Genomic DNA, 26898 nt, shown 5'->3' with positions numbered 1-26898 from the left:
TCCTGTCTGTCATGTATCGTCTCTCTCCTTCTTTTTATCATTGTATCTGTGTTATTGTTAATGTATCTTCCCTCACAGTTTTGATTTAATTATGTTTCTTCTTTTCTTTATCTCTGAGGTTTTGCAGGGACTTGTATGAAAACTTTCTCATCCTCAGATATTGATTTTAACTTTGTTCTTTCAATAATCCCCGTCTCCTCTTTCTGATATGCCGAGACCTGTCCATGACTCTCACTCTGTCCCTCTATAATTGGGTTCCATGTTCTTCAGGTTACATTGACTCCTAGAAACTTGTCATATTCTTCCGATTTTGCAATAATTGTCTAAAACGGTTTCTTCTTCTTTACATTTCATTGAGCGTCTCAACCTTTTTTTCTTCCAGATGTAATAGTTCCTAATTCTGTTCTTCTCCTAGAGACTTTCTATAACTTTATTCTTCTTCCAGTGAATTTTTATAACTTTATTCTATTCTTCTTCCAGTGACTTTCTGCAACTTTTTCCTTTTTTCAGGGATTTCTATAACTTGCTCTCTGCTGTTTATCCCCCTTATCTCACTGACTGTCTCTTTACCTATATGACATCTCTCTGTCTCTCTCTCTCTCTCTCAGGTGTGCCTATGCTGTTTGTCCTCCCGTGGGGTGTAGTGAAGTACCTCTATGAAGATGATGGGTTCGTTCAAACACTTGCTGGTTCCTTGTGTTATTTTGGTATTTCCCTTTCATATACAGGTTGGGGGGGGGCAGCTATAGAGCAGACAGTTATTGAGGGGGCTATAGGGGGTCTCTACAGGCAGTAGCTATAGAGGATACAGCTATAGGAGGAAGATATAGAGGGTGCAGCTATAGAGGGGTAGCTATAAAGGGGGCAGCTATGGGGATCGCAGGGGCAGTTACCACTGCTGGAGATTGGTGCATGAGGGGTAAAAGCCCCCTCCACCACAGAAGAAGACAGCAGTAAACTGGTAGGTGGGGGCCCTGTCACAGATTTTGCATAGTGGCCCGGGAGTTAGGCCCATTTATTCCAATTGTCCATTTTAGGATATAACTGGGGGGGGGGGGGGGACACTTGATACTTCATTGTATACTGTTTTTTTATTGATTTCAATGTGTAACCAGTATGCGGTAAGCTCCAATGCGCCTCCTAATGGAGACTACAGGCAGAAAGAAGGAAGAAATATTATGCTGACATCTATAAAGATACATTTCCCGGAGAATTATGTAAACAGTGAGAGAAAGAGCTTTAGAAGCTTTAGAAGTAGAAATGTATCTCCTCTGCTGGATGTTTGCTTCAATGTATCAGTATAGGCAGCAGTCTGGAGAGCTCTGTCTAGAATGGACACATTAGCTGTGTTATATATTCATGACAGCAAGCAGAGATCTGAGGATGAGGCTCTGGAACACAGACTCTTAGAAAATTGCAGCCAATAGATTGAACTTTGATTATGATAGTTTAAGCTTAGCCGAAAAAATCCCCTAAAAGGAGCCGACTCCCCCCCCCCCCCCCCACCGCTTCATTAAAGCCTCACAGGGGTCCGAGCGGTTGTAAGGAGCTGTTTGACTCTGCACAATATGTGTGTATATATATATATATATTTTATATATGGCGTCGAGGTGCAGGGTAGATGTCATAACCCAAGGAGCAGATGTTATTAACCTCTTCTTGTCATGACACCAGGGCATGGTTTAGCCTTAACCACCCGGGGGCAATGAAGACACCGACACCAAGTTACGGACAAACGGTAGCTTTACTGAGGGTAGATAGGTGATTAAGTCTATACAGTACAGCCAATATCCCAAGGAGGTGACCAGTGACACAGGGGGACCTCACATGCTTGCTGGGACTTGCAGTAGTTAGACAGACTTTGGTGTAGGCCACGGTGACTAAACAGTAGACTTGACTTGACTGACTTGATGACTGACTATTCAATGGCTTTCGCTTACTTTCAATTGACAGGTGGCTGCAGACTTTAGGCTTGAGGCCTCCAATTCTCCAGACACAGACACTGAGACGACTTGACTGGACCTCAGCAGCAATAGCAATGAGCTAAGAGAGAGAGATTGCAGCCCCTTCCCTGGTTTTACAGGGGGCTGTGCAAGGAGCCCATAGGTCCCTTGGGGGGGTCACCTGGTCACTAATGCCTCCTGGGTAACAATCACATGGTATAACAATTAAAGAAACAGTACATTATTAATATCACAACTTATATACACAGGTAAAGGGGGCCCTGGGGACATGGAGAGACTCTGCCTCACAGGGCAGGAGAAGTACGGGGAAACACCATCCCGTACTGGGCCACCACAAACTCCCTCACTTTAAAGAAGTCGTCCTCAATGTCCAGTCCTTGAGAGCATAGGACCGTAATGACCACAGGGGCCACAGACAGTTCCTGGGGGATTTCAAATAATGTCCATATCCAGGTCTGAGATAGATGAAGACATAGAGTCCATGTATTATAAAATGTTAAGACATTCTCTGAACTATAAAAAGACTTGTTAACTGTATGACTACTGAAGGATATGACTAAGACATTATACATAACATTAGATACTATTCTGGCGGATTGGGCTGCCAGAGGCTTTTTACCCAATACCTTGGCTACTGGGGTCCCTTGGTCGACACACTTCTCCCCAGAACTCTATGTATATCACTAGACAACACTAAACATTTGTTACCTTATTTTTGTACTGTATGTGCGCAATGGGTTAACAGGAATTCCTTCTGGCCAGTAAAGTATCCTGAGCACGTGGACACAAGATAATATTAGACATTAGACATGATACATCATAGACATGTGAGGACTGGTATTATGATGAGTGTTACAGCCCTAGTGTGGGTAGAAACTTATGTGCATGACAGAACATGAAGTCAGTGGACTATGTGTAGCACAGGACTTTATGTGTTACTTGAATCTTTAGAATATTGTCCTGGCGGTGAGGGAGTAGTAACATCCCTCCTGACTGAGTCAGATTACCTCCTATAAAAATTGCCAGACACAAAAACACTGTACAACTTGACTTTTCTGTACAAACAAGTTATTTACATTTATTATAATGTACCATGACAATTAGATTATATTGACATAAGTATCTGCATGTGCAACATAGCAAGCAAAAAATATATTTCTCTCATAATATGTAAACAAGTGTCCATTGCACGGCTCTACAGTCCAGGTACATTATAGAGTTCTTGGCAAAGTATCTCGGCTAAGAGCCAGGCACACACTTACACAAATGGTTACAAACAAACTTCTTGACAAGTTCGTCAGGCGCTGTACATGAAGGTTGCTGTGGAAACCTGAAACAACAAAAAAGGTTCTTACACAGAACACAGTTAGTCTTTTTGACCACAATGGTAAAGTTAGTTAACAAGATGCTTCTTAATTTGTAATCTTTCCATCCCAGCCTTGCCGGTTGGTTTGTTTCCTAGGTTGTGACATGAACCTAGGGCCACGAGACTGGGCCCCCTCCTTGGGGTTGACATAGGTTTTTCACAAGACGTGGGACAATCGGGACTCTGTGATGGTCGGACTCATGGTGACCACCACTTGTACTGCAACAGCTTGCGCCACTGAGGGATGAACGGTTGGTGCCTGTTGGACCGGCCAAATCTCTGCAACAGCTGGAGTATGCCGAGGCACTTCAATTGGTGCCCGCTGATTAGGCCAAACCTCCTCGACCACAGGAGTAGGCCTGGTCACATCCTCACCCGACTTGGGCAGGTATTTCGGAGCCATAGCAGGCACCTCGGGGATGAGGATCTCCTCCTCACGGACGGTGTCTTTGACTTGCAGTGGCAGCAATCCAAAGGGATCTGCATCCCGGTCGTCCGAAGGGAAGTAAGCAAATAGAATCTGAGTCGGATTCTTTGGAGGGGTCACCGCTGCCGCCCACTACCCTCTCATGCTCTGCACAGGCGTGTACTTCACAATCTCCAGCTCTCAAGAGAATTCATTGGCAAAGGAAGATAATCTCTCTTTACTGCCTTACGGTTCACTAAAATGGTTCCCCCGTGACAGCAGTCCATAAGGGTGCCAAACCCCATGATCTGGTCAAACTTGATCACAGTCGCGCTGCAGCGTTCCAGGGGTGGCTCACCCTCTCGGAGGTGCTTTAATCTTCTTATATACAGGGCTTCTAACTGTTTAGTGTCCTGTTGCTGCACCCGTCGCACCTCAAACGGAAGCTGCTTTGGCCTATACCTCTCCATTCTCTGAGCCCTCAGTCCCTCTACAATTTCAGCTACTTCCGGGCCGGAGGGCCTGGGGTATGGGACTTCCCTGACAGGGGAAGAAGGTGCTCCCTCATGTACTGGACCAAGTTGGGCTCATTGCCAAATAATCATCTAGGCAAAGGTGGTGACTGAGGACGTGCAACAGACTCAACAGACTTTGGGGGTTTTCTCTGGGCAGGGGTGGAAGGAGGGATAGAGAAAGCGGCCTCAGCCAGGGTACTCACTTCCGATACCTCCGTCTGGATTTCGGCCCAGAAGCCCTAGGTCTGGTGGTCTGATGACTCCGGGGTTCCCTCTTCTGGGGTTGCTGGCCAGTCGTCGTCCTCCGGTAGCGGGACTAAGTGACAAGCCTCCTCGGCCCCAATGGACAGACGCTGTAACCAGTCAGCCAATTCTTGAAATAGCTGCGTGGCAACCTGCCGGGCCTCTGGCGCCATTTTCATACTCTCCACGCGTGCACTTGCCTGCTCCTCCACCTTACTGCTCTCCAAGACTTCTGGTAAACTGCACATCTCCGCATGGTCCCTTTTCTATCGGGCTCCAGGAAAATGGAAAAGGAAGGACGTCATCGGTGCATCGCTAACTTCCGCTCCCCCGGGAACAAGGGGCGGACCTTCATCGTTCCACTTCGGCATGGACACAGTGACATGATTTCCACACCCCGGGACGTTGACCAGCGTGGGACCTTTTCGTGTGCTTCTCGAAAAGGTCCCACGCTGGTCAACGTGGCATTGTTGAACAGCGTAGCATGACTTCAGTTGTGATTTTGCACATTGTTTTAGTGACATTCACCGTTTTCCAGATAGCAGGCAGCAAACCTTTTCTTCCGCTCTCCTCTCTATTTCCCAAGCGCCACGGTTAACCCCTTCCCGACCTATGACATACCTGTACGTCATGGGTGGCAAGGTGTTCCCGACCCATGACATACAGGTACGTCATGGACATTACTGCCGATACTCGCGGCATCCCGCAGCGCCCGGAAAGATGGTGGCTATCACTGATAGCCAGCCATCTTACCGTGCGACCACGGGGGGTTTCGTCCCCCACCCCCCCCAGCGATCGCTGCTATCAGCTGGTCAAATCTGACTAGCTGATAGCAGCGTTTCGCTATGAGAATACTTAGCAGCGCGGTGTGTAAGTCCGGATCACGGGGATCGGGACACACACCGCTCTGCTAAGTGTCCCTGACCCGTCCCCCGGCGTCACTTACCCGTCGGAGCGGTGTCCCGAGCGGTCCCGGCGTCCTCCGTGCGGTCCCGGCGTCCTCCGTGCGGTCCTGGCTGCGCTGCGTCCCGGAGGTGAGTTTCCGGCAGCAGTGCGGCATCTTCATTGGCAGCAGTGAGATCGCCGTAAAGCGATCTCACTGCTGCCTCTGAGAGTTTCAAAACTGCAACTCCCAGCATGCCCAGACAGCCTTTGGCTTTCTGGGCATGCTGGGAGTTGCAGTTTTGCAACATCTGGAGGTCCACAGTTTGGAGACCACTGTATAATGGTCTCCAATCTGTGCTCTTCCAGATGTTGCAAAACTACAAATTTCAGCATGCTCAGTCTGTCCAGGCATGCTGGGAGTTGTAGTTCTCTAACATCTGGAAGAGCACAGATTGGAGACCATTATACAGTGGTCTCCAAACTGTGGACCTCCAGATGTTGCAAAACTACAACTCCCAGCATGCCCAGACTGCCCAAGCATGCTGGAAGTTGTAGTTCGGCAACATCTGATCCTTCAGATATTGCCGAACTACAACTTCCAGCATGCCTTGGCAGTCTGGGCATGCTGGGAGTTGTAGTTTTGCAACAACTGGAGGCACACTAGTTGGGAAACATTGTCCGTTTCCTACCTCAGTGCCTCCAGCTGTTGCAATTGTTGCAAAACTATAACTCCCAGCATGCACTGACAGACCATGCATGCTGGGAGTTGTAGTTTTGCAACAGCTGGAGGCACACTGGTTTGGAAACACTAAGTTTGGTTGCAAAACACTTGAAAGTTTATTACTTAACTTAGTGTTTCCAAACCAGTGTGCCTCCAGCTGTTGCAAAACTACAACTCCCAGCATGCACGGACAGCCAAAGGGCATGCTCGGAGTTTGCAACAGCTGGATGTTTGCCCCCTCCCCCCAATGTGAATGTACAGGGTACACTCACATGGGCGGAGGTTTACAGTGAGTGCTGCAAGTTTGAGATGGCGCAAATTTTGCGCTGCAGCTCAAACTTCCAGCGGCAAACTTGCTGTGAACCTCTGCCCATGTGACTGTACCCTAAAAACACTACACTACACTGACACTAACCTAAAATAAAAAGTAAAAAACACTACATATACACATACCCCTACACAGCCCCCCTCCCCCCAAAAAATTAAAAACGTCTGGTACGCTACTGTTTCCAAAACGGAGCCTCCAGCTGTTGCAAAATAATAACTCCCAGTATTGCCGGACAGCCATTGACTGTCCAGGCATGCTGGGAGTTTTGAAACAGCTGGAGGCACCCTGTTTGGGAATCACTGGCATAGAATACCCCTATGTCCACCCCTATGCAAATCCCTAATTCAGGCCTCAAATGCGCATGGCGCTCTCTCACTTTGGAGCCCTGTCGTATTTCAGGGCAACAGTTTTGGGACACATATGGGGTATCGCCGTACTCGGGAGAAATTGCCTTACAAATTTTGGGGGGCTTTTTCTTCTTTAACCCCTTATGAAAAGGTGAAGTTGGGGTCTACACCAGCATGTTAGTGTAAAAAAATAAATTTTTTACACTGACATGCTGGTGTTGCCCTATACTTTTCATTTTCACAAGAGGTAAAAGGGAAAAAAGACCCTCTAAATTTGTAACGCAATTTCTCCCGAGTACGGAGATACCCCATATGTGGGCGCAAAGTGCTCTGGGGGCGCACAACAAGGCCCAGAAGGGAGAGTGCGCCATGTACATTTGAGGCGATTTGCACAGGGGTGGCTGATTGTTACACCAGTTCTGACAAACGCAAAACAATAAATATCCACATGTGACCCCATTTTGGAAACTACACCCCTCACGGAATGTAATAAGGGGTGCAGTGAGCATTTACACCCCACTGGTGTATGATTGATTTTTGGAACAGTGGTCCGTGAAAATGAAAAATAAAATTTTTGATTTGCACAGTCCACTGTTTCAAATATCTGTCAAACGCCAGTGAGGTGTAAATGCTCACTGTACCCCTTATTAAATTCCATGAGGGGTATAGTTTCCAAAATGGGGTCACATGTGGGGGGGTCCACTGTTCTGGCACCATAGGGGCTTCCTAAATGGGACATGCCCCCCAAAAACCCTTTCAGAAAAACTCACTCTCCAAAATCCCATTGTCGCTCCTTCCCTTCTGAGCCCTCTACTGCGCCCGCCGAACACTTGACATACACATATGAGGTATTTCCTTACTCAAAAGAAATTGGGTTACCAATTTTAGGGTGATTTCTCTCCTTTTACCCCTTGTAAAAATTCAAAAATTGGGTCTACAAGAAAATGCGAGTGTAAAAAATGAAGATTTAGAATTTTCTCCTTCACTTTGCTGCTATTCCTGTGAAACACCTAAAGGGTTAAAACACTTACTGAATGTCATTTTGAATACTTTGGGGGTTGCAGTTTTTATAATGGGGTCATTTATGGGGTATTTCTAATATGAAGATCCTTAAAATCCACTTCCAACCTGAACTGGGCCCTGAAAAATTACGATTTTGAAAATCTTGAGAAAAATTGGAAAATTGCTGCGGAACTTTGAAGCCCTCTGGTGTCTTCCAAAAGTAAAAACTTGTAAATTTTTTAATGCAAACACAAAGTAGACATATTGTATATGTGAATCAATATGTAATTTATTTGGAATATCCATTTTCCTTTCAAGCAGAGACTTTCAAAGTTAGAAAAATGCTAAATTTTCCAAATTTTCATGAAATTTTTAGATTTTTTACCAAGAAAGGATACAAATATCAGTGAAATTTTACCGATAACATAAAGTAGAATATGTCACGAAAAAACAATCTCGGAATCAGAATGATAAGTAAAAGCATTCCAGAGTTATTAATGTTTAAAGTGACAGTGGTCAGATTTTCAAAAAATGCCCAGGTCATGAAGGTGAAAATGGGCTGGGTCATGAAGGGGTTAAAACACATTTCAATGACAAAGTCCCGTACACTTTTCTGGCGCAAACTTCTACCGCATCGGCATGCGATTCTTGCAGACAATACTGGACACAGTTCAGAATAGGGGGGGGAGGACTTGTGGCATAAGGCACCCACCCGTAGCCTGTTTGTGACGCCAAAAAGTTGTGGCGTTGAGGTGTTAGGTGCAGGGTAAATGTTATAACCCACGGGGCAGATGTTATTAACCCCTTCTTGTCATGACGTCAGGGCGTGGTTTAGCCTTAATCACCTGAAGGTAATACCACTGGTCCTGGGCTGGGCACGGGGGCAATGAAGACACTGACGCCAAGTTACGGAGAACGGTAGCTTTACTGAGGGTAGACAGATGACACAGTCTATACAGTACAGCCAATATCCCAAGTAGGTGACCAGTGACACAGGGGGAGCTCGCAGGCTTGCTGGAACTTGCAGTAGTTAGACAGACTTTGGTGCAGGCCACGGTGACTAAACAGTAGACTTGACTGACTAGATGACTGACTATTAGATGACTTTGATCTTACTTGTAATTGACAGGGGGCTGCAGACTTTAGGCCTCCAATGCTCCAGACACTGATACTGACAACTGCACTGGACCTCAGGAACTAAGAGGGAGATTGCAGCCCCTCCCCTGGTTATATAGGGGGCTGAGCAATGAGCCCATAGGTCACTTGGGGGGATCATCTGGTCACTAGTGCCTCCTGGGTAACAATCACATGGTATAACAATTAAAGAAACAGTACATTATTAATATCACAACTTATATACACAGGGGATATTACATAAAGGAGACCCTGGGGACATGGAGAGACTCTGTCTGACAGGGCAGGAGAAGTATGGGGAAACACCATCCTATACTGGGCCACCACATATATATATATATATATATATATATATATATATATATATATATCTGAGCCCTCTAGGTGCGTTTCTTCTAACCATCTGTATGCGTTGGCACCGCGGTCCGGACACATTAACATCTGTCAGGGACAGAGGCTTCTGATGAAACGCAATGAAGTGAGCAGACGATGAGGAGAATAGGGACAGGAGGGGGGGGAGACATGACATGAAACCTGCTAATAACCACATCATCCCTCCATGTCCCTACACGTCCCAGCAGGAGAAGAAGAAAGACACCAGAGAGAAACATCGATGATGAGAAAGTGTAACAATTTCTGTACAAAGGAAAGTGAATCTGATAATCTGCCTCAGTTTAGAATACAGTCTACATAAAAGTATAACCTATACCACAGAGGGGTCTGAAAAGGAAAGAGAAGTCTGGAGGAGGACAGAAGAGTCTGGAGGAGGACAGAGAAGTCTGGAGGAGGACAGAGAAGTCTGGAGGAGGACAGAGAAGTCTGGAGGAGGACAGAGAAGTCTGGAGGAGGATGCTCGGGTTTGAAGGTCACAGTGGGGTCTGAAGAGGACAGATGGGTCTGGAGGAGGATAGAGGAGTCTGGAGAGGACATTGGGGTCTGGAGGAGGATAGAGGAGTCTGGAGAAGGACAGAGGAGTCTGGAGGAGGACAGAGGAGTCTGGAGGGGACAGAGGGGTCTGGAGAGGATAGAGGAGTCTGGAGAGGACAGAGGAGTCTGGAGGAGGATACAGGGGTCTGAGGGGCACAGACGGGTCTGAAGGGGCCAGAGGGGTCTGGAGGAGGATAGAGGAGTCTGGAGAGGACAGAGGGGTCTGGAGGAGGATAGAGGAGTCTGGAGGGGACAGAGGGGTCTGGAGGAGGATAGAGGAGTCTGGAGAAGGACAGAGGAGTCTGGAGGAGGACAGAGGAGTCTGGAGGGGACAGAGGGGTCTGGAGGAGGATAGAGGAGTCTGGAGAAGGACAGAGGAGTCTGGAGGAGGATACAGGGGTCTGAGGGGCACAGACGGGTCTGAAGGGGCCAGAGGGGTCTGGAGGAGGATAGAGGAGTCTGGAGAGGACAGAGGGGTCTGGAGGAGGATAGAGGAGTCTGGAGGGGACAGAGGGGTCTGGAGGAGGATAGAGGAGTCTGGAGAAGGACAGAGGAGTCTGGAGGAGGACAGAGAAGTCTGGAGGGGACAGAGGGGTCTGGAGGAGGATAGAGGAGTCTGGAGAAGGACAGAGGAGTCTGGAGGAGGATACAGTGGTCTGAGGGGCACAGACGGGTCTGAAGGGGCCAGAGGGGTCTGGAGGAGGATAGAGGAGTCTGGAGAGGACAGAGGGGTCTGGAGGAGGATAGAGGAGTCTGGAGGGGACAGAGGGGTCTGGAGGAGGATAGAGGAGTCTGGAGAAGGACAGAGGAGTCTGGAGGAGGATACAGGGGTCTGAGGGGCACAGACGGGTCTGAAGGGGCCAGAGGGGTCTGGAGGAGGACGGCGGGGTCTGGAGAAGGAGGACAGAGGAGTCTGAAGGGGACAGAGGGGTCTGAAGGGGACAGAGGGGTCTGGAGGAGGACAGAGGGGTCTGGAGGAGGACAGAGGAATCTGAAAGGCACAGAGGGTCTGAAGGGGACAGAGGGGTCTGAAGGGGACAGAGGGGTCCGGAGGAGGATAGAGGGGTCTGGATGGGGCAGAGGGGTCGGGAGGAGGATAGAGGAATCTGAAGGGGACAGATGGATGGGGACAGAGAAGTCTAAAGGAGGACAGAGAAGTCTGGAAGGGACAAAGGAGTCTGTAAGAAGTCTGTGTAATGCCCAATGGGTGTGGATCCGCTGTGCCACTTACCAATTTGGGCAAAACTTGGGTGTGGAGTCTTAAGTATTCCCCAGACTTCCACTCTTACCAGAATGCTGAAGCTGGACTTTAGCAGAAGGTTGCTACCACAAGAGTGGTCCCAGTTAAGTGGCAACTGGCCAGGCAGGCTGGAGTGCAACAGATAGGAGGGGCAAACTGATGCAGTAGTAGTAGCAGAGCTGAGTAGCATCCAGGTGGTGTTAGGAAGATCAGAATGCAGAGGTGTGGTCATCAGTCCGGGTCATACACAGAAAAATCAGCAAGGTACCATGGAATCAAACAGCGGCAAGGTAATGAAAACAGGTTCAGGTCAGACACAGAATCACCGGAACAGACAGACACCTTCACAATGTTGCTCAGGCACAAGAGAATGGGTTATTTAGGCAGTGCCTGTTAGGGATTGGAAGAGGGCAGGAATCAGGAATGTGCAAGAACCCTAAAAGTAATAGTAGTGCATGTGCACGGCCTCTGTGGGGAGCACCAGAAGCTGTCGCCATCTGTGGCAGTACAAGAGAGGATGTCTGGAGCCTGTAGTGAGGTGGGGGAACCCAGTGTGTGGAGGGGGGGGGGGGGGGGGGTAGGTCATGTGACCTGCTTCTCATCTCACACTCACGCAGCACAGACAAAATTAACCATTGCACCTTAGTGTATGGAAATGTTAAGTAGTGTGAAGAAATAAACTACCGTATTTTTAGCCGTATAAGACGCACTTTTTCTTCCCCAAAACTGGGGGGGAAAAGTCGGTGCGTCTTATTACGGCGAATACACCCCTATCGCGGCGGTCCCTGCGGCCATCTACGGCCGGGACCCGCGGCTACTACAGGACATCACCGATCGCGGTGATGCCCTGTATCAACCCTTCAGACGCGGCGATCAAAGCTGACCGCCGCGTCTGAAGGGAAAGTGACACTAACACGGCTATTCAGCGATTTCACCGCCGCGGTCCCGAACAGCCCGACTGAATAGCCAGGTTAGTGCTTACAGGACACCGGGAGGGACCTTACCTGCCTCCTCGGTGTCTTCTCCGTTCAGGGATCCCCTGTATGGCCGCCGCTCTCCTTCCTCGTCATCGCGTCGTCGCGTACGTGCATCGGCGTGCGTAACGACGTGATGGCGGCGACGGAGAGCGAGGATACCCGGCCGGCAGCAGAGACGTTCCAGAGCGACGGGGACACGGCGACAGCGATGGAGCGACATCCAGGGCAGCGGTGACGGGTCCGGAGCGGCGGGGACACGTGAGTATTACCTCCTATGCAGTGGTCTTCAATCTGCGGACCTCCAGATGTTGCAAAACAACAACTCCCAGCATGCCCGGACAGCCAACGGCTGTCCGGGCATGCTGGGAGTTGTAGTTTTGCAACAACTAGAGGTCCGCAGGTTGAAGACCACTATTGGGTTCAAAATCTTAATTTTTTTAGATTTTGCACCTATAAATTAGGTGCGTCTTATACGTGCGTCCTATAGGGCGAAAAATACGGTATATATATTTACCATATTCAAATGTATTATCCCCCGACAAGATTAAACCGGGAGATAATCTACAGCCGCAATATAACCTGTCCCTTCAGATCTACACGGGCACCTGGACACCAGGACCACATTCACCAGGATCACAGTTAGTGCCACATTGCTCGTGGGATCCACTTTCATTCTTCATCGATGTAATAGAAGATCTTTTCCTTCCTTACAGGTAGAATTGTTCAACATAAAAACAGCAATGAAATGTAGTCCGGAATAGGGACCTTGGAATTAGTGCACGCTCAGCCGTATCTCTCGTCATTGTTACAGTCAGTCGTGTGCTCTCCATTGTTAGGAAGGTCTCTTCTGCGCAGTCATATGATGTTCCCCGGACTCTCCGCGCTCCTCTTAGAGAACGGTTTTCAGGAATGAATGATATCATTCTTTTGTTTCTTGTTCTTTGTTCAGAGTCCTCCTTGCACCTTACACTGAACACCATGTGCCAGGACTTGACTGGATCATTGACACAAAACCATGAACAGACCGAGACATTCCTCGCATTAAAGAAGTAACATTCGCCCCCCTGCTGTACCCCGTATAGGGGCAGTGTTATCTGGGCCTTGGTCCCAGTACCATCCTACCGTCCTCTTCTATTGGTCCTGGCCATCACATAGTTGTCCATCTGTCCTAAACGTTACCTGTCTGGAGTCTATGAAACGAAGACAAAACTCCCTTGGAAAAGAACTTAATGAATGAGATTATATAATGTCCTATACATTATATATCAGAGCTGTCAGTGGAACAGTCACCCATCAGTTGCCTTTTTCAGTCCCCTCTCCCGCCCCGTACACTTATGTACATGTGTCCTCAATGGAGAGAGGGGAGATCCCACTGCAGATACCACTGTCCCCTCAAAACCTCCCTCCCCCAACCAGACTCCTCTATCCCCTCTAGACTTCTATACCCTCTCCATCTCCTCCGTCCTCTTCCCCTAGACTCCTCCATCCCCTCCAGACTCCTCTGCCCTCCTCTTCTAGACTCCTCCACCCCCTCTAGATTCTTTTAAATCCTACAGACTTCTATGTTCACTCCAGACCCCTCTTTCTTCCTCCTGACTCCTCTGTCCTTCTCCGCTAGACTCCTCCATCCCCTCCAGACTCCTCCATCTCCTCTAGACTACTCTGTCTTCCTCCTCCAGACTCCTCCATCCTCCTCCTCCATCTCCTCTAGACTACTCCGTCTTCCTCCTCCAGACTCCTCCATCCCCTCCAGACTCCTCCTCCTTTAGACTCCTCTTTCTCCTCCAGACTCCTCTTCCTCTAGACTCCTCCGTCCTCCTCCTCTAGACTCCTCCGTCCTCCTCCTCTAGACTCCTCCTTCCCCTCCAGACTCCTCCGTCCTCCTCCTCTAGACTGCTCTATCCCCTCCTGACTCCTCCATCCTCCGCCTCTAGACTCCTTCATCACCCCAGACTCCTGTCCTCTTCCTCTAGACTCCTCCATCCCTCCCAGACTCCTCTGTCCTCTTCCTCTAGACTCTTCCATCTCCTCCAGACTCCTCCGTCCTCTTCCTCTAGACTCTTCCATCCCCACCAGACTCCTCCGTCCTCCTCCTCTAGACTCCTCCATCCCTAACAGACTCCTCCGTCCTCTTCCTCTAGACTTCTCCATCCTCCTCCATCCCCACTAGACTCCTCCATCCTCCTCCATCCCCTCTGGACTCCTCTGTCCTCCTCCTCTAGACTCCTTCATCCCCTCCAGACTCCTCCATCCCCTCTGTCCTCCTCCTCTGTCCTCCTCCTCTAGACTCCTCCATCCCCTCCAGACTCCTCCATCCCCTCTGGACTCCTCTGTCCTCCTCCTCTAGACTCCTCCAGACTCCTTTGTCCTCCTCCTCTAGACTCCTCCACTAGACTCCTCTAGACTCCTCTGTCCTGCTCCAAGCTTTCTATCTTATTTATTCTGGCAGTGGCTTGTCTTATACATTTCTTCCGAAATTGATTGGGGGGGGGGGGGGGGTCCAGTAAATATTTAAATAATGTATGTTACTAGCTTTAGATTTTGGTCACAGCTCTCCAGATGAGGGGTACTCCGGTGGAAAACAATTTTTTTTCAAATCAACTGGCTCCAAAAAATTTAACAGATTTGTAATTTACTTCTATATAAACATTTTAATCCTTCCAGTACATATCAGCCTCTGTATGCTCCAGAGGAAGTTGTGTAGTTCTTTCCAGTCTGACACCAGACTCCTCCGTCCTCCTCCTCTAGACTCCTCCATCCCCTCCAGACTCCTCTGTCCTCTTCCTCTAGACTCCTCCATCCTCCTCCATCCCCACTAGACTCCTCCATCCTCCTCCATCCCCTCTGGACTCCTCCATCCCCTCTGGACTCCTCTGTCCTCCTCCTCCAGACTCCTCCAGACTCCTTTGTCCTCCTCCTCTAGACACCTCCAGACTCCTCCACTAGACTCCTCTGTCCTGCTCCAAGCTTTCTATCTTATTTATTCAGGCAGTGGCTTGTCTTATACATTTCTTCCGAAATTGATTGGGGGGGGGGGGGGGGTCCAGTAAATATTTATATAATGTGTGTTACTAGCTTTAGATTTTGGTCACAGCTCTCCAGATGAGGGGTACTCCGGGGGAAAACAATTTTTTTCAAATCAACTGGCTCCAAAAAATGTAACAGATTTGTAAATTACTTATATATAAACATTTCAATCCTTCCAGTACATATCAGCTGCTGTATGCTCCAGAGGAAGTTGTGTAGTTCTTTCCAGTCTGACCACAGTGCTCTCTGCTGACACCTCTGTTGATGTCAGGAAATGTCCAGAGCAGCATATGTTTGCTATGGGGATTTGTTCCTGCTCTGGACAGTTCCTGACATGGACAGAAGTGGCAGCAGAGAGCACTGTGGTCAGAATGGAAAGAACTACACAACTTCCTGTGGAGCATACAGCAGCTGATAAGTACTGAAAGGGTTAAGATTTTTTAATAGAAGTAATTTACAAATCTGTTTAACTTTCCAGAGCCAGTTGATATGAAAAAATAATTTGTCTTCCACCGGAGTATCCCTCAGTGTCACCTGTCGGTACAGACGTGTACAGGTGTCACTGATGAAAACCATACAAAAAGAAGAATAAGAGGAGGCACTCACGATTTCAAGGTGCAGTAGGTTTTCTTTTATTCACGGTGCATGCTTGGAGCGATACAGCATCTGCAGGATGCCAAGGTGGAAGCACAGGTGCAGTGACAGTTGTTTCACGCCCCTTCGCCCTTTCACGCGTTTCATCAGATGATAACCATGCTTACCTGTTCCATGCTCCTATTCTACCATTATCTTCCTCCATAACTTCCATTCTAGGGGACATCTTGGTGCATGGGTTGAGCTTCCTGACGTCACCGCTCCTGCTTTTCCCAGAGAAGCAGGAGCGGTGACATCAGGAATCTCCGCCAATGAAGCTCTCTGCTGGGTCCTGTGCAAGCAAATAGCAGCAGGGACATCAGGAAGCGTCGCCCATGCCCCAAGCTGTCCCCGGAACAGAAGATACGGAGGAAGATTGCGGCAGAACAGGAGCACAGAACAGGACCAGGTAAGTATCATCAGTTGTCATCAGTGTCACCTGCACTACACGTCTGTACCGACAGGTGACCCTGATGACAGATTTTTTAAATCCATTATAGACTATTGCAGCGTTTACCAAACATGAAGCCTCCTGTTGTTGCGAAACAATCACTCACAGCATTGCTGCACAGTCAAAGGCTATCTGAGCATGCTGGGAGTGTAGTTTTGCAACGGCTGGAGGCCCACTGATTGGGTAACACTGCTCCATAGTGATAGATCAGTTAGAGTAGTGGCAGAAGTCACCCATAGGATATGATGGACTCTGTTTAGCAGACTGGACATGTACTCGCTCACAACCTATATATTAAAGCGAATCTGAGGCGATTTCACTCTCACTAAACCAGATATACCGGGTCATAGTGCAGGTGAATAGCTGTAAAGTGCAGGGTTACTTACCTAGGTTACATGTCTCCAGAGTTATGCCAGTTACAATCTCGTTGCCATTGCGCTCCAGCGCGCAATAGAGACAGGGTGCCGGCTCACCCAGCTCCCCTGCCTCATCAGTATTCCCCTGCCCGTCCCCTTCCGTGACATGAGAGCCGGGTGCAGCAAGGAGCAGAGCCCTGGAGATATGTAAGTGAACCTTCTCTTTACAGCTATTCACCTGCACTATAACCCGGTATATTGGCTTTAATGTGTGTGAAATAGCTGTCAGATTCTCTTTAAAGGAGTATTGTATTAAAAAAAAAATCTTATCCCCTAGTCAAAGGATAGGGGGTAAGTTATAGACCGCTGGGACCCCCTCTACGGGGCCCAAGCAGTCCGCAGGAAGCAAGCGTGCCGACCCCCGCAGGATGACGCGGCCGACATGCCCCCTCCATGTTTCTCTAGTTCTCTAGTAGATACATGGCCCCTTCCTGTGGACTGCCTGGGCCCCGATTGGGACCATGTAGGATCAAACGTTGCAGTCACTTTCTGTAGCCCCCCGGACCCATGCACTGGATTTATCTCATTGGGACCATGTAGGATCAGATGTGGCTGTCACTTTCTGTAGCCCCCAAGGTCCATGCACTGGATCTTCCTATTTTGGGAATGCGCAGGATCAGACTTTGCGGTCACTTTCTGTTGAACACGCCCCACCTCCCCATCCCCCCGGGGCACATTCACTGGATCTGTCTCTTCCGGACTGTGTTGGTTTAGATAAGGCAGTCACTTTCTGTAGTCCCCCAGGCCCATGCACTGGATCTGTCTTTTTTGGGACTGTGTTGGCTCAGACGTGGTGGTCACTCTCTGTAGCCCACCCATCACCTCCCCCCTTACCCTCCTCCCCCGGGGCCCATGCACTGGATCTGTCTCATTGGGACTGTGTTGGCTCAGACGTGGTGGTCACTCTCTGTAGCCCACCCATCACCTCCCCCCTTACCCCCCTGCCCCGGGGCCCATGCTCTGGATCTGTCTCATTGGGACTATGTTGGCTCAGACATGGCGGTCACTCTCTGTAGCCCACTCATCACCTCCCCCCTTACCCCCCTCCCCCGGGGCCCATGCTCTGGATCTGTCTCATTGGGACTGTGTTGGCTCAGACGTGGTGGTCACTCTCTGTAGCCCACCCATCACCTCCCCCCTTACCCCCCTGCCCCGGGGCCCATGCACTGGATCTGTCTCATTGGGACTGTGTTGGCTCAGACGTGGTGGTCACTCTCTGTAGCCCCCCTCCCCCTCCACTCTCCTCCTCGCTGATTAAGTAATCATTCAGGACGGATGTGGAGTCTGATATTTATTGTCATTGGAATCACTGGAAAATATTGGATTTCATTTACATAAAAATAACTGGAGATGAGTTACAATAAACCGTCATCAGCAGCGAAGCAGTTTTCTCCAAATAGTAATCATCGCGGAGGCGCCGGCCACGTGCGGCGATCGTCAATTGTATCTTGTCCTCTGGATGTTGTTGGGGGAGGGGCTGATTTTCCATCAATTATTTGAGGCTCTTTTTGCTTTTCTGTGAAACCAGATACAGGGACACGAAAATCTAATTACACACATTATATCAGGAGAATAATCCCTCAACATGTGCGGTCTCACCCCAAGCAGTGGCAGGATGGTGTTCACTATATGATGGTATTCAGTCACTATATGATGGTATTCAGTCACTATATGATGGTATTATTCAGTCACTATATGGAGGTATTATTCAGTCACTATATGGCAGTATTATTCAGTCACTATATGGTGGTATTATTCAGTCACAATATGGGGGTTTTATTCAGTCACTATATGGAGGTATTATTCAGTCACTATATGGAGGTATTATTCAGTCACTATATGGAGGTATTATTCAGTCACTATATGGCAGTATTATTCAGTCACTATATGGTGGTATTATTCAGTCACTATATGGGGGTTTTATTCAGTCACTATATGGAGGTATTATTCAGTCACTATATGGAGGTATTCTTCAGTCACTATATGGTGGTATTATTCAGTCACTATATGATGGTATTCAGTCACTATATGGTGGTATTGTTCAGTCACTATATGGTGGTATTATTCAGTCACTATATGGAGGTATTATTCAGTCACTATATGGTGGTATTGTTCAGTCACTATATGGTGGTATTATTCAGTCACTATATGGAGGTATTATTCAGTCACTATATGGTGGTATTATTCAGTTACTATATGGTGGTATTGTTCAGTCACTATATGGTGGTATTATTCAGTCACTATATGATGGTATTCAGTCACTATATGGTGGTATTGTTCAGTCACTATATGGTGGTATTATTCAGTCACTATATGGAGGTATTATTCAGTCACTATATGGTGGTATTGTTCAGTCACTATATGGTGGTATTATTCAGTCACTATATGGAGGTATTATTCAGTCACTATATGGTGGTATTATTCAGTTACTATATGGTGGTATTGTTCAGTCACTATATGGAGGTATTATTCAGTCACTATATGGAGGTATTATTCAGTTACTATATGGTGGTATTGTTCAGTCACTATATGATGGTATTCTTCAGTCACTATATGGTGGTATTATTCAGTCACTATATGATGGTATTCAGTCACTATATGGTGGTATTATTCAGTCACTATATGGTGGTATTGTTCAGTCACTATATGATGGTATTCTTCAGTCACTATATGGTGGTATTATTCAGTCACTATATGGTGGTATTATTCAGTCACTATATGATGGTATTCTTCAGTCACTATATGATAGTATTATTCAGTCACTATATGGTGTTATTATTCAGTCACGATATGGTGGTATTATTCAGTCACTATATGGTGGTATTATTCAGTCACTATATGGAGGTATTATTCAGTCACTATATGGTGGTATTATTCAGTCACTATATGATGGTATTATTCAGTCACTATATGGCAGTATTATTCAGTCACTATATGATGGTATTCAGTCACGATATGGTTGTATTATTCAGTCACTATATGGTGGTATTGTTCAGTCACTATATGATGGTATTCTTCAGTCACTATATGGTGGTATTATTCAGTCACTATATGATGGTATTATTCAGTCACGATATGGTGGTATTATTCAGTCACTATATGGTGGTATTATTCAGTCACTATATGATGGTATTATTCAGTCACGATATGGTTGTATTATTCAGTCACTATATGATGGTATTGTTCAGTCACTATATGATGGTATTATTCAGTCACTATATGATGGTATTATTCAGTCACTATATGATGGTATTGTTCAGTCACTATATGATGGTATTATTCAGTCACTATATGATGGTATTGTTCAGTCACTATATGATGGTATTGTTCAGTCACTATATGATGGTATTATTCAGTCACTATATGATGGTATTGTTCAGTCACTATATGATGGTATTGTTCAGTCACTATATGATGGTATTGTTCAGTCACTATATGATGGTATTGTTCAGTCACTATATGGTGGTATTATTTAGTCACTATATGGAGAAATTAGCCAATCACTATATGGTGGTATTATTCAATCACTTTATGAAGGTATTATGCAGTGACAATATGGTGGTATTATTTATTGACAATACAGTGGTATTATTCAGTCATTGTATTGTGGTATTATTCAATGGTATTCATCTGTGGCAATATGGTTTGGGTATATAGTGACAATATTCAGGCACAGTATGACAGTATTATTTTGTCACTGTGTGGTGATATTATTTAGCCAGTGTACGTTGATATTATTCAGTATCTCTATTATGTTATTAGTCACTGGGTTTTTCTTAGTGTGTGTATGTCAGTAATATCCTGTCACTATATGGTGTTAGTATTTAGTCATGTTGTAATGAAATAGTTTGATTGTGGCTGCTCTTTAAATAGAAGAAAAGCTAAAAATTGGTCCTAGGTGTCTCCCACCTCTTGGCCCCCGCTGGGAGGGTCAGAGAACAATGTGCGCGTTAGATTACCGCAGCCATATACAGTAAAGCATCACCGTCACTGACTTTTTGTTTAACATTTGTTACAATTTGTTGCGATTTCTTGACTTAGTATCAACCTAAAAAAAAGTCACTATCACTAAATGTTCTGCATAATGAATCTCCGCGCTCCAGGGCCCTTCCATCTCCTGTCCGACACCCACGGGGGCTCCCAATAACCGCAGCGGCATAGACGACCTAAGAAGTGATTGCACAGTTACACATGATTAGATACTGAGCGTCCGTCATAAATATTCAGGGAGCAACGTAATGAACTCGAATGAATGCGAAGGGCGAACTTCATAAGAATGTGACACCAAAGCCAAAGGAGGAAATAAGAAATGGCCAAATACTGTCACATACCGCACAACTTACGTGGAATCCCAGCGCATTTCGAGCTATGACAGTCCTATAAGTGAAAATCCTGAAGGTGCTAAAGAAGTGAGACACTTAACCATTCCAAGGTAGCACAGCTCTACGATACATCCAAGATGCTTTTGCATTTCAAGCTTTGATACCCATCAGGATACATCGGGCATGAGTCAAAATCTGACAGGCCTAAGGGAATGGAACACCAGAAGTACGATGCATAAAAGTATTGACCGGCCAAAGACCTAAGGCATGAGATAGATACAATACTGAGCTTTAAAAGCCATATAGGGTAAAATACTTGCGCGTTTCAAGCTTTGTTACCCCTTACAGTATATAGGACAAAGGTTATGGAACACCAGAACTAAGATGCAGACAATTATTGACAAACCAAAGACCAAAGAGGTGAGATAGATAAAATACTGAGCTTTAAAAGCCATATGAGGTTATATGCGGATGCGTTTCAAGCTTTGTTACCCCTTACGCTACATAGGACAAAGGATATGGAACACCAGGACTAAGATGCAGACAAGTATTGACAGACCAAAGACCTAAGAGGTGAGATTGCTACAACACTAAGCTTTAAAAGTCATATAATGTTAGATACTGACGCTTTCATGCTTTGATACCCCTTATGGTACATAGGACAAAGGTTATGGAACACCAGAACTAAGATGCAGACAATTATTGACAAACCAAAGACCAAAGAGGTGAGATAGATAAAATACTGAGCTTTAAAAGCCATATGAGGTTATATGCGGATGCGTTTCAAGCTTTGTTACCCCTTACGCTACATAGGACAAAGGATATGGAACACCAGGACTAAGATGCAGACAAGTATTGACAGACCAAAGACCTAAGAGGTGAGATTGCTACAACACTAAGCTTTAAAAGTCATATAATGTTAGATACTGACGCTTTCATGCTTTGATACCCCTTATGGTACATAGGACAAAGGTTATGGAACACCAGAACTAAGATGCAGACAAGTATTGACAGACCTAAGACATGAGATAGTTACAATACTGAGCTATAAAAGCTATAAAGGTTAAATACTTGCGCGTTTCAAGCAATGTCTGCAGAAGAATTAAGATTATTCAACATCACATACTATGGAAGTCTTGAGGCGCCCATGTGTTTTCAATGGGGAGGGGAAAGAAAGCCACTGCCAGAAACCATCTGTTCCCTCCAGACTCTTCTGGTGGCATATAAGGAAAACAAAAGAATCAGAAGTTAATATTCAATGTGCGTGGGAAAATTGAGACGCCTCCCGTACACAGTAGACAGGTTTCTCTAAAATCAACGCGTTTCGGCAACTTCTTCCTAATATGTATAGGGTAGTGTTTCCCAACCAGTGGGCCTCCAGCTGTTGTAGAGCTACAACTCCCAGCCTGCCCAGACTTTTTTTTTTGCTCAATTATGCTTAATCTTATCTGCCTTATGTCATCTTTTGTATGTGATACTGCTTTATGTCCCCTGAGGAACCCAGCCATTATATTGGGGGGGTAAAAGCCGTCGGGATACAGTCTTTTGGGCTAACAAGAATTTTTTAAAGGGCTCCATTGCCCACTCTGGGTCTGTACCTCATTTATTAAGCTTTTCTTCTCTGTAGACCCCAATGTGTATTGGTCATTATTGTGTGTATATAATTGTGGCGTCATCCGATTAAATTCAGACTTTTCAGGCAGTAAGTTTACAATTCTAAAGACTTTTTTAAGCTTATCTTATTTTAGATGCATTCAATAAAATCTACGATTTAATACAGAGTTTTCTTAAATACTGATATATAATGTTATGTTAAATGATTTGATTTACCTGAACTTTAACTCAGCACTTCCCAACCAGCGGGCCTCTAGCTGTTGCAAAACTACAACTCCCAGCATGCCCAGACAGCCTTTGGCTGTCTGAGCATGCTGGGAGTTGTAGTTTTGCAACTGCTGGAGGTACACTGGTTGGGAAACACTGCTCCATATATGATATTACATTTTGATACCCCATGCATGTGAGAAAGAAGTTGAAAGTTGGTGAAACGCGTCAGTTTCAATGGAAGCAACCAAGATACTTATACATGACACCTCCCTAATACACGCTTTATGCTATAATAGTCGTGGTAACACCAGATATGAGTTATGCACTTGAGCTACATTGGGGCACAATTGAAATACTGACGCGTTTTAAGTGCATTGTTATACCTATGCGGCAGAAGTGACACATGTGACACCTAACCAGTGAGGTCAACTAAATGGCCTTTTTTTTTGGCACTTATCAGATTGTCAGGTATCATGAAGGGCAGTGAGGAAGCAGTCGGGGGGGGGGGGGGGACACTTACTTTATATTCTAGCAAAGTTGGGTCCTGCTGGGTTGGCGGTGGCAGAAAGAACAGTGTAAGACGCGGGGAATGTCTGTAATCCCACGGCCTGATGATGTAGGGACAATTACCGGCTGTAATTATGAGCAGGTGTTAATAACGCGCTCCGACTGTTCGGTCCACGATGCGTGAAGAGGGAAACGTACATTACATAAAAGAACGAGACTGAGACTAATGACGGGATGTCTGAGAAAGTCTGATAAAATTAAGTTTATCCTTCAGAGAGAGACTGTCACCTGTTTTATGCTGCCTAACTACACTCAAATGGAACTGAGCTGTAATACCACACACAACCTGAGGACCGGACAGGGGCGCTGCTCTGGAGGAAATCAAGCTCTGGATAACCCTTTTAAGTACTCATGAGCTAGGGGTGCCCTGATTGGGAAACATTATCATCTTGCATATCTCCGGATCCACTGTGTCCCACATTTTAAGCAGTAGTTGAGGATCCCCTGTGCCCCCGTACCCAGTTGTAGTTGAGGATCCGCTGTGCCCCCATTCCCAGCAGTAGTTGAGGATCCTTTGTGCCCCCATTCCCAGCAGTAGTTGAGGATCCGCTGTGCCCCCATTCCCAGTGGTAGTTGAGGATCCGCTGTGCTCCCATTCCCAGCAGTAGTTGAGGATCTGCTGTGCCCCCCATTCCCTGCAGTAGTTGAGGATCTGCTGTGCCCCCCCCCTTCTCAGTAGTAGTTGAGGATTCGCTGTGCCCCCCCATTCCGAGCAGTAGTTGAGGATCCGTTGTGCCCCCATTCCAAGCAGTAGTTGAGGATCCGCTGTGCCCCCCATTCCCAGTAGTAGTTGAGGATCCGCTGTGCCCCCATTCCCAGTAGCAGTTGAGGATCCACTGTGCCCCCATTCCTAGCAGTAGTTGAGGGTCCACTGTTCTCCCCCCATTCCCAGCAGTAGTTGAGGATCCACTGTGCCCCCATTCCCAGTAGTAGTTGAGGATCTCCCATGCCCCCCATTCCCAGTAGTAGTTGAGGATCCCCCATGCCCCCCATTCCCAGCAGTAGTTGAGGATCCGCTGTGCCCCCCATTCCCAGCAGTAGTTGAGGATCCCCTGTGCCCCCATTCCCAGTAGAAGTTGAGGATCCACTGTGCCCCCATTCCCAGCAGTAGTTAAGGATCCCCCATGCTCCCCATTCCCAGCAGTAGTTAAGGATCCGCTGTGCCCCCTCCCATTCCCAGCAGTAGCTGAGCATCCACTGTGCCCCCTTTCCCAGCAGTAGTTGAGGATCCGCTGTGCTCCCATTCCCAGTAGTAGTTGGGATCAGCTGTGCCCCCCATTCCCAGTAGTATTTGAGGATCCGCTGTGCCCCCCATTCCCAGTATTAGTTGAGGATCCGCTGTGCCCCCCATTCCCAGTAGTAGTTGAGGATCCGCTGTGCCCCCATTCCCAGTAGTAATTGAGGATCCACTGTGCCCCCCATTCCCAGTAGTAATTGAGGATCTGCTGTGCTCCCCCCATTCCCAGTAGTAATTGAGGATCCACTGTGCCCCCATTCCCAGTAGTAATTGAGGATCCGCTGTGCTCCCCCCATTCCCAGTAGTAGTTGAGGATCCGCTGTGCTCCCCCCATTCCCAGTAGTAATTGAGGATCCACTGTGCCCCCATTCCCAGTAGTAGTTGAGGATCCGCTGTGCTCCCCCCATTCCCAGTAGTAGTTGAGGATCCGCTGTGCCCCCCATTCCCAGTAGTATTTGAGGATCCGCTGTGCCCCCCATTCCCAGTATTAGTTGAGGATCCGCTGTGCCCCCCATTCCCAGTAGTAGTTGAGGATCCGCTGTGCCCCCATTCCCAGTAGTAATTGAGGATCCACTGTGCCCCCCATTCCCAGTAGTAATTGAGGATCTGCTGTGCTCCCCCCATTCCCAGTAGTAATTGAGGATCCACTGTGCCCCCATTCCCAGTAGTAATTGAGGATCCGCTGTGCTCCCCCCATTCCCAGTAGTAGTTGAGGATCCGCTGTGCTCCCCCCATTCCCAGTAGTAATTGAGGATCCACTGTGCCCCCATTCCCAGTAGTAGTTGAGGATCCGCTGTGCTCCCCCCATTCCCAGTAGTAGTTGAGGATCCGCTGTGCCCCCCATTCCCAGTAGTAGTTGAGGATCCGCTGTGCTCCCCCCATTCCCAGTAGTAGTTGAGGATCTGCTGTGCCCCCATTCCCAGTAGTAGTTGAGGATCCGCTGTGCCCCCTTTCCCAGTAGTGGTTGAGGATCCGCTGTGCCCCCATTCCCAGTAGTAGTTGAGGATCAGCTGTGCCCCCATTCCCAGTAGTAGTTGAGCATCCGCTGTGCCCCCATTCCCAGTAGTAGTTGAGGATCAGCTGTGCCCCCATTCCCAGTAGAAATTGAGGATCCGCTGGGCCCCCATTCCCAGTAGTAGTTGAAGATCCGCTGTGCCCCCCATTCCCAGCAGTAGTTGAGGATCCCCTGTGCCCCCATTCCCAGTAGAAGTTGAGGAACCACTGTGCCCCCATTCCCAGCAGTAGTTAAGGATCCCCCATGCTCCCCATTCCCAGCAGTAGTTAAGGATCCGCTGTGCCCCCTCCCATTCCCAGCAGTAGCTGAGCATCCACTGTGCCCCCTTTCCCAGCAGTAGTTGAGGATCCGCTGTGCTCCCATTCCCAGTAGTAGTTGGGATCAGCTGTGCCCCCCATTCCCAGTAGTATTTGAGGATCCGCTGTGCCCCCCATTCCCAGTATTAGTTGAGGATCCGCTGTGCCCCCCATTCCCAGTAGTAGTTGAGGATCCGCTGTGGTCCCTCCATTCCCAGTAGTAATTGAGGATCCACTGTGCCCCCCATTCCCAGTAGTAATTGAGGATCCGCTGTGCTCCCCCCATTCCCAGTAGTAGTTGAGGATCCGCTGTGCTCCCCCCATTCCCAGCAGTAGTTGAGGATCCACTGTGCCCCCCATTCCCAGTAGTAATTGAGGATCCACTGTGCCCCCATTCCCAGTAGTAATTGAGGATCCGCTGTGCTCCCCCCATTCCCAGTAGTAGTTGAGGATCCGCTATGCCCCCATTCCCAGTAGTAATTGAGGATCCACTGTGCCCCCATTCCCAGTAGTAATTGAGGATCCGCTGTGCCCCCATTCCCAGTAGTAGTTGAGGATCCGCTGTGCTCCCCCCATTCCCAGTAGTAGTTGAGGATCCACTGTGCCCCCCATTCCCAGTAGTAGTTGAGGATCCGCTGTGCTCCCCCCATTCCCAGTAGTAGTTGAGGATCTGCTGTGCCCCCATTCCCAGTAGTAGTTGAGGATCCGCTGTGCCCCCATTCCCAGTAGTAGTTGAGGATCCGCTGTGCCCCCATTCCCAGTAGTAGTTGAGGATCCGCTGTGCCCCCATTCCCAGTAGTAGTTGAGGATCCGCTGTGCCCCCATTCCCAGTAGTAGTTGAGGATCAGCTGTGCCCCCATTCCCAGTAGTAATTGAGGATCCGCTGGGCCCCCATTCCCAGTAGTAGTTGAGGATCCGCTGTGCCCCCATTCCCAGTAGTAATTGAGGATCCGCTGTGCTCCCCCCATTCCCAGTAGTAGTTGAGGATCCGCTGTGCCCCCATTCCCAGTAGTAATTGAGGATCCACTGTGCCCCCATTCCCAGTAGTAATTGAG

The 26898-nt window shown here is 47.7% G+C and overlaps 1 protein-coding gene across 2 annotated transcripts in view; it reads left to right on the top strand.

Moving 5' to 3' along the window:
* Positions 1 to 26898, top strand: part of GLP1R (glucagon like peptide 1 receptor) — a 587398-nt gene that overhangs the window by 524295 nt on the left and 36205 nt on the right. For both annotated transcript variants that reach the window (XM_056568649.1, XM_056568650.1), the window contains one exon: positions 609 to 669. In XM_056568649.1, coding sequence (XP_056424624.1) covers positions 609 to 669 — 61 coding nt within the window. The remainder of the gene's footprint in view (positions 1 to 608; positions 670 to 26898) is intronic.

This window comes from Hyla sarda, chromosome 3 (assembly GCF_029499605.1).
Source record: "Hyla sarda isolate aHylSar1 chromosome 3, aHylSar1.hap1, whole genome shotgun sequence".
Lineage (NCBI taxonomy): Eukaryota > Metazoa > Chordata > Amphibia > Anura > Hylidae > Hyla > Hyla sarda.
This window is presented reverse-complemented; position numbering and strand designations above follow the sequence as displayed.